This window comes from Leguminivora glycinivorella, chromosome 20 (genome assembly GCF_023078275.1).
Source record: "Leguminivora glycinivorella isolate SPB_JAAS2020 chromosome 20, LegGlyc_1.1, whole genome shotgun sequence".
NCBI lineage: Eukaryota > Metazoa > Arthropoda > Insecta > Lepidoptera > Tortricidae > Leguminivora > Leguminivora glycinivorella.
Genome location: NC_062990.1, coordinates 2,877,878 through 2,886,159, shown reverse-complemented (window position 1 = coordinate 2,886,159; position 8,282 = coordinate 2,877,878). Strand labels below are relative to the sequence as shown.

Below are 8,282 nucleotides of genomic sequence, written 5' to 3'. Positions count from 1 at the left end.
ACATATTTTTTTAGCTAAGTGGCCGTTTTCATTGCCTTTTTGAGTCACAAAAATCAAAAAAGAGAGTAAAAAAAAAGTATTTTTTGCATTATTGTTAATTAAAAAATAACTAACAAAACTATACTTTTCACATATAAGAAATCTTAATCAGCATGTTATACGCTTTCAATCGACACCTCATTTTTCAAAATTGGATAAGGGGTTCTAGACAAATTGGCAAAAAATTGAAACCCGGGACCGCGATCTTTGTGACGTCATAGTTAACCCCCACAGTCTGAGAATGCGACAAGTCATTATTTCGTACTCAGTAAAGTCTACCGATCACAACGATACCACTTGTCAGCAGTATACTCTCCAGTCACATCAACTTCAAAACTAGACGACTTTTTTCAATTCCGCCGCCTTACTAAATATTTTATACTGGCAACATAAAGTCGTTGAACAGAAAATTGCCCCAATGGGGTAATTTCGAATCACAGAAATGCTCGGGTAAATTTCGAAAGGGGAATTTTGATATGATTGAAATAATGGTGATTTTTATGTGGCTTTCGAAATTACCCCCAGTGCACACTACCTTGCTCGCTTTTTGTAAAGAGAAAAAGTACCCTTGCCGAATGTGTGAAGTGAAAAATAAAATAATAATTATTCGAAACTTTTTTAATCACTTTCCGATTCCTCCGTTTCTGATTCACTTTCACTAGATTCCTTTTCACTATATTCATACCTTTCCATACATCTCTTTTTACAACGGACACCTAAAGCTTTTTCTTTCTCAGTGATGCATTCATGTTTCTTGCACGTTTTCTTGCTTGCTGATTTACAAGCTATCTGACATTTGTCAAAGGACGACTTTCGGCAAGCGTCTTCGAGTTTATCACGTAGTATGTGAACTTTATGGTGTTTGCTATCAATGTTTGTTAGGTTGGTTCTTGCTGTGAGTTTTGGCTGAAAAATAGAAAAAAAATATCCAGACAAAATTATTTGGCCCACAATGTAAACTCTCGTTGACAGTTGTCATTGAACGTCATCGCATACCATGTATACAGTAAGTAATATGTAGTAAACTGCAAAAGTACATGGAAAATTTACCAATGAATTCATTCATAACTTATCCATGAAATTTTGCAGCTCTCTGTACATTACTGCTGAGACAATTTTAAAAAATTAATTATGGGGTAAAAATTAAGGGTAACTCAAAAAATCCTCTTAACTACTCAGTTGCTTTTGGTAGCTCTAGTTACCAGCTGTCACCTTTATTTTACTTGACAATAGAGGCCATTGAAAATTTTAGAGCAATTTAATTAACGATAAAAATGTGAATTGTATGATTTAATTTATCGTCCGTATAAGGCACTGGGGGCGTAGCAAAATGGCATTTCTGCGACGCGAAGCGTCACTGAAACGCCGCAGAAATTTAGTCTGGCTTTGTCGCGCCAATACGCAAGAGCGATAGAGATATATAGCTACGAAAGAGATAGGTAGGTAACAGTGGCGTGGTGTGAAAAATTTCGTTGATAAATCCGGAGGGTTTTAGGGATGTGTTTGTATAAACTTCTACATACTATTAAAGAATTTTAGGTAACCCGTAAGAAATCGAGTTGTATCGACGCCCCACCACTGGTAGGTAATATCGTGAGCGTCTCGTGAGCGTTTGTGCATTTGCTACGCACACTAGTCCCACCAAAAGCGATTTATTCTTATAGATAGTTCGTCGCCAAGCGATAAATCCATACTAATATTATAAATGGGAAAGTGTGTGTTTGTTTGTCCGTCTTTCACGGCAAAACGGAGAGACGAATGGACGTGATCTTTTAAGTGGATATAGTTTAAGGGATGGAGAGTGACATAGGCTACTCTGTCTCTTTCTAACGCGAAGCGGGCGAAAGCTAGTTACAGTCAACCAATTGGAACCCTAGGCCACTCTACAACCATGTCAAAATGACAAGCAGTAAGAGATTTCTTACAAACTGATTTATAACATCACTATGACATAGTTCTACAGTGGCTAGGGTTCCAATTGGTTGACTGTACATAATAAATCGCTCGCTCTCTGCTTTATATGCACGGGAGCAACTACATATCTCTTCTCATCGCTTACTCGTTTCTGGTGAGACTAGTGCCTTAGGATTACACACTGTACCTTGGTTTCATCGGTTATTGTTTGAGGACATATTATGTCTAACAATCCTTGCCTTGTGTAGTCAACAAATTGTGCTGTAAATAATAGAATTACATTAAATAAAAAAATATCAACAAGAAACTACTTTTTTTGATTGCTGTGTGACCAAAAGTGAAATGCAAATATTTGTTTACAGCATACAATACATCTCAATAACAGATGACAATACAGAGGATAGCAACACAAACAGAGATAAACTACAGGCAGTCTTATCGCGATTTCTTCTTGACAATCTTCACGTCGATAATACAACAGTTTATTTGTCTAATTCTACTGAAATGCATTCAGTTACCTATGTATAAGAAATTATTTTAACCATTTTGTGTATGAAGCTCATTTTGTTTCAAAATGGATCCCGCAATAAACGTTTTTCTATGGTAATTTTTTTCTTTCGTAATTTATGTATTTTTTTTTGCAGTAAATGGTTTCAATTTTGCCCTTCACATTTTATCATGTTTTAATGGTTTGTATACATACTTCCAGTAAGTTCTTCATCCTCATTTCTTGAGTCAGCACCAGAATCTCTAAAATACTTATCATGCCGACGTTTTTTCAAGCTGGGATTACCAAATTCCTCGTCACAAGCTCTGTTGGCATTTCCAGTAAAATCTTTGTTAAATGCACCGGAGCATTTTCTGTCTCTTTTGCAGATATCTGTTAAGACATCGTTCAATGCCTAAAAATTTAAAAGTTTACTAGAGAATTGTTTATGTTTATCATCAATGATTCCTTTTACTTTTACAGGCACAGTCTCTAAAGAAAGTAAAAATATGTAAATCACAGCGGTAAGCGGGCCACCTTGAAGGATTCCGGACAACAGGACTCCAAAAATAACGACAAGATGGACGCCGCAACTTAATACTTACCAAGAGACAAAACTAGGAAATTCTAGATTGATTGTATAGAAGAAGACCTGAAGAAGATGGATTTTTTTTTGACTGAAAGTAGGTAGCTAAGCATCGTGACAACTCTATTGGAGGAAGATCGTGGAGAAGGCAAAAACCCACAAAGGGTAGCATCAACGGAAGAAAATCCCTCAATTAATAAAAAATAAGTTCAAACGAATTACATTTTTACATTTCTGATTGACAAGCCTGATACAGGCATCTCCGAGGGCTTGTCGTAAAACTTTTGCTCTTGAAAGTTCTGCTTGCATCCTATTGTTGTCATCGAAGTCTGAAGGGAACTCAGTAATATCTGACTTAAACAAAATCGACTTCGTTGTGCGTTGCTACAAAAATAAAACTGTGTTTTAGTTGTGTTGGATAAATTACCTTCAATTATCTACTTAATATATTTTAATTATGACAAGAATGAGGACATATTTAAGGGGAAGCCTAATAGAAAAAGTAAAAGTGAATCGATTAGCATAGTAGGTACATATATTATGATGTTAATGGAGGAAAGTCATAATAACGAGAAAGGTATTACGAATGAATGTCGAAGGCAGTAACGGGAGAGGATAGCGAGGCAATGTTGGATGAACTGTGTAAGATGATATATGAAACCAATACAGGTGAATGATGAAATGACGGCTAATGGAGAGGGTTGGTGATGCGCGGACCCCAAATGACTGGGGGATAAGGGAAGGCGAATGATGAAATTTGACATTGACAATTTTGTGTACGACATAAGCAATTGACTTATACTACGGAAGAGGAGCGCACCCCCACGGCAAATTGGTTTATGGTGGTTATCCATAGGCATGGAGTGGGGTAATAACGTACCTAAGTGTTATGGGAACTTTTGCACAAGAAGTGATAAGGTCCTAATAATTTGACATAATATATACAAGTAACTTACAATCAATGATATTATAAACTATTTTACCTTATTTCTTGTTGATGGTGTGTTTACATCTTTTGGATCAGATCCCTGGTTTTGATTTAAGTTTTTACCACCCTCTAAATGAATCACCAACACTTTTTTTACACCTTGTGGATCTTTTATTTCTTCCGGTTGACCTCTAAGTATTTCATCATCTCTATATTTCTTTGTAGTTGTTAACACTTTGTGTTTTACATTTTCTTTCAATTTCATTTTCGTATGTGTTGTTGTTATACGAGATTTTTCTGTCACAAAAGTATGTTCTTGCGAACCTGATAAGTATTTTACCTTCATGTCAGTAACTTCTGTTGTAATATTTTCCTCCGATTCATCATTAAAATATAAGGCTTTACCATCTGCTATATGTGATAACTGGACTTTAGAATCCCGTGATAGATTACCGTTATCATTTGTTTTCTTGTTCTGTATTGGTTTTTTCTGATCTACTTCACTCGAGCTGTATTCGGTTGACTGATCTGTTTGAAATTCAGTTGTTGTACTAACAGTCTTCTTTGGCTCTTTTACTTTCTCTTTTGCTCTTATTTTAAAATCTGATCTCGTACCGCCTTGGGATATACTGTTCGTGTTCTGAGCGATTTTTGCCATCTCTGCATTTGTTAAATGTTGGAGTAGTTTATACTTTTTCATAAGATCTTGTAATAGATGATTCACTAGAGATATATTTTTTGAAATCTCTGCTAAAAATGTTTGTCCTGGCTCAATTTCCGTATTGTAGACTACCTTAAAAAATAAGTTGTTATTCTATGCCATTCAAATATTCCAAAATATTAGTTCTGATAGTTTGAACTTCTATACGGCATTATTTTTTTGTGAAAAATAGTTACAGTAGTTGTAATTGTACATGTTTGAAATAAACACTTACCTGAAACAGAACTAGAATTACACAAATTCCAATATACATAAGTTTTAAAGCCATTTTTGCTTTCAAGCATAGTTCTAAAACAGTATCAAACGTTACCGTTGTTAGAACCATAAAATATTTTATTGTTGATTGTATGATTTTTTATGACAGTTTTACAATGTAAAGGCCAAAAGTTTCAATGATACAACTTAGAAATCTACCCAATATTTAAAAAAGAATTTTGAAGTGCTATTCTTTTCAAAAATATTATTTTTTAATCCCCGAACCAAAAACGACGGGGTGTTATAAGTTTGACGTGTCTGTCTGTCTGTCTGTCTGTCTGTCTGTCTGTGTGTGTGTCTGGCTGTGGCATCGTAGCTCTCGAACGGATGAACCGATTTAGATTTAGTTTTTTTTGTCTGAAAGCTGAGTTAGTTGGGAGTGTTCTTAGCCATATTTTATGAAAATCGGTGTACTATGTCGCGGTCGGGGTATTTTTTTGAAAATTTTAATTTAACTCTCTCAATATTATTTGATTATAACAACATAATATATTATAATTAATATTGTTACACATCATTTAATAATCAGTGATAAACTTTGTTATAGTCCAGGTACGAGTATTAAATTTAATATACATGCAAGCAACTTGCCAAAAATATGAATCTAGAGGCAGAGCAGAGTCCAACTGGAGAAGTACCTCCGCTTTACGAAGTAAGGCTGCCAGAGCTCAACGAGGGTGCGGTGTGCTGGTGGCGGAAGGACCTAAGGAACTAATTTATTCCGTCTATTATCCTTTGAGTCGTTGGCAACTCAAACCCTCCTTAGAGTGTGTACACGTTTTTGCTGTGTACTTAACGCAGCAAAAGGGAGTGTACACGTTTCTAATGGGTCGGCAACGCGCATGTGACGCCCCCTGAGTTGCAGGCGTCCATAGGTTATGGTGACCGCTTTCCATCAGGCGGACCGTATACCTGTTTGCCACCGACGTGGTATAAAAAAACCCTTTTTGGAGGACTACAGTCGTGAGTTTGTGTTCACAGAATTTGTATAGGGGCCGAGCGTGTCAGATTTTGTACTGAAGTTGTATGTATGTATGTATGTATGTATGTATGTGAAGTTGTTACTTGCCTGTGATTTTAAATATGGCCCTTGAGTGTTCATAATTCGTTCGTTGCAATGAAATAACACGTAACGAGGCATTTTGTATGTTTTTGTTGACTACAACTTACAAAAATTGACGCCCGGAAGCTGTAAGCTGCGAATAAAGACGGACAACTCAGTGGATTTTACTGAGTTCATTTGACACGCTAAGTACTTAGATACGTTTGCTTGATCTATGGTATATAAATAATATTTGGGAGACTGATGATACATCTCGGAAGTCAATAGTAAATTGCAGATTGTGATTCTAATTAGGGAACTCGATCCACGAAATTAATAATTTAGTACCAATATCAGATAACAACTCAACGAACAATGAGTGGCATGAGAATGTATAAACAAACATAATAATTTATATTTCATCGCTGTTTGTGTAGTGAGTAAAATATTTACTCCGAAATAATCGTGTAATTTTGTTTTCCCCTCACTAGCTCGGAAACACGTGTTTTGTCCTTTAATACCAGCGGGTAAAAACGCATTTTATCCACTAGTGGGTAAAGTAATTTGACCTTGAATAAAGTCAAATTAACTGCTTTAAAATTGATAAAAGTATGTGAATCTAGTAATACAGATGATTTTACCACCTGTGGAACTACTAGAACCACTGATAAACACATTTTTTGCGTTGTAGTTTCCTCGCTATAGTGAGGGGAAAAGTTTTGTGTTACACTCGGGTGCAAATGTATTTTACTTCTCCTGTGTTAAAAAACTCGCAAGTTCAGGATTCTATTCTCGAACCACTCGCTTCGCTCGTGGTTCAACTATAGAATCCTTTCACTTGCTCGTTTTTCAATTCCACACTCGGCGTTAAAATACAACTTTGCCCCCTTGTATAACAAATAACTATAATCATACTGTGTTGAGTTTCATAACCTAACTCTTCCACTCATCTTACAAAATTTTTAAAACAAAAAATCATTAAAAATACTATACAAGATCACAACTCTACAAAAATATATCTATAATTCTGAAAATAACTATCTTCCACTAGTTTTCATTCGTATCATCATACCCTTTCTATAATTATTTTTCTACCTAACTTCTCCCCCATCGCTCCCACCACCCCCCATTATTGTATCAATTAATAACCGTTTACTAACTATTAGGCGTACCCTTTTCACTGTCCCCACGATAATAGTATTACGTCATTGTATTTGCTATCGCGGCACGTCCCGATTTTATGCACACTATTCTCACACCTATAACACAAAGATATATAATCTCTAGATATGTTTAATATTAATGAAATAAGTGAGTGAAAAAAATGAGTGAACTAAATGAGTGAAATAAATGAAATTAATTAAATTAACAAAATTTTATACACACTATTTTCACACCCATTGTACGAAGTCAGATTTTGCGACCACAAACTGTAAAAATGATTGATAACGTTATATTTTTAAGTTTGTTGCAAGAATTCATTAATGAAATGAGTGTGTGGACGAAATGAATGAATTTAACTAAATTAACGAAATGAATTAAATTAACAATATTAGTGAGAGGTATAACGAAAGGAACATAAAGGAACTCATGAAAGAAATGCAAGTACAATTTTCACTGTCCTCGCGATAAATAGTATTACGTCATTGTATTTGCTATCGCGGCACGCGTCCCGATTTTATGCACACTGTTCTCACACCTATAATATTGTACAATGAGTGACTTAACGAAATAAATGAATTAAACTAAATGAGTCAAATTGACGAAATGAATGAAATAAAACAAATTATTGAGAGGAATAACGAAATAAACATCATAACATGAAGGAACTAATGCAAACAACAAAATAATGCGAACAAAATTAATGAAGTTTATTGTTTAACGAAATGGACAAAATGAATATGTTTTAAGTCTTGACTGGAAGACTGCATCATCTCTACTGAAAACGCTACAACTAATAACCGTGTAATCATCAACCTAATTAAATTTGATAAAATTAAAAACAAATTAATTAAACCTGTTATAAAATGCAACAAAAATACTAAAAAAAAAAATACTCCTGACATAGTGGACCGGTTTTCCTGAAACATGGCTAAGAACACTTCTGACTAACTCAGCTTTCAAACAAAAAAAAAACTAAATCGGTTCATCCGTTCAGGAGCTACGATGCCACAAACAAAGACACATACAGACAGACAAACAGACAGAAAGACACGTCAAACTTATAACACCCCGTTGTTTTTGCGTCGGGGGTTAAAAACCAGAAACTTCTATTTCAAATTTAATTATTCCTCTTACAGATCCGTGTAA

General features: G+C 35.0%; 1 protein-coding gene across 1 annotated transcript; it reads right to left on the bottom strand.

The window, feature by feature from the left end:
• Window positions 1-642: 642 nt before the first annotated feature.
• LOC125237228 lies at window positions 643-4,984 on the bottom strand. Its single transcript, XM_048144232.1, has 6 exons — window positions 4,890-4,984; window positions 4,010-4,747; window positions 3,249-3,410; window positions 2,657-2,855; window positions 2,141-2,214; window positions 643-945 (listed from the first exon to the last, which is right to left on the bottom strand). The coding sequence occupies exons 1-6, from the start codon at window positions 4,941-4,943 to the stop codon at window positions 658-660; spliced, it is 1,515 nt and encodes a 504-aa protein (XP_048000189.1). The 5' UTR covers window positions 4,944-4,984; the 3' UTR covers window positions 643-657.
• Window positions 4,985-8,282: the final 3,298 nt, after the last annotated feature.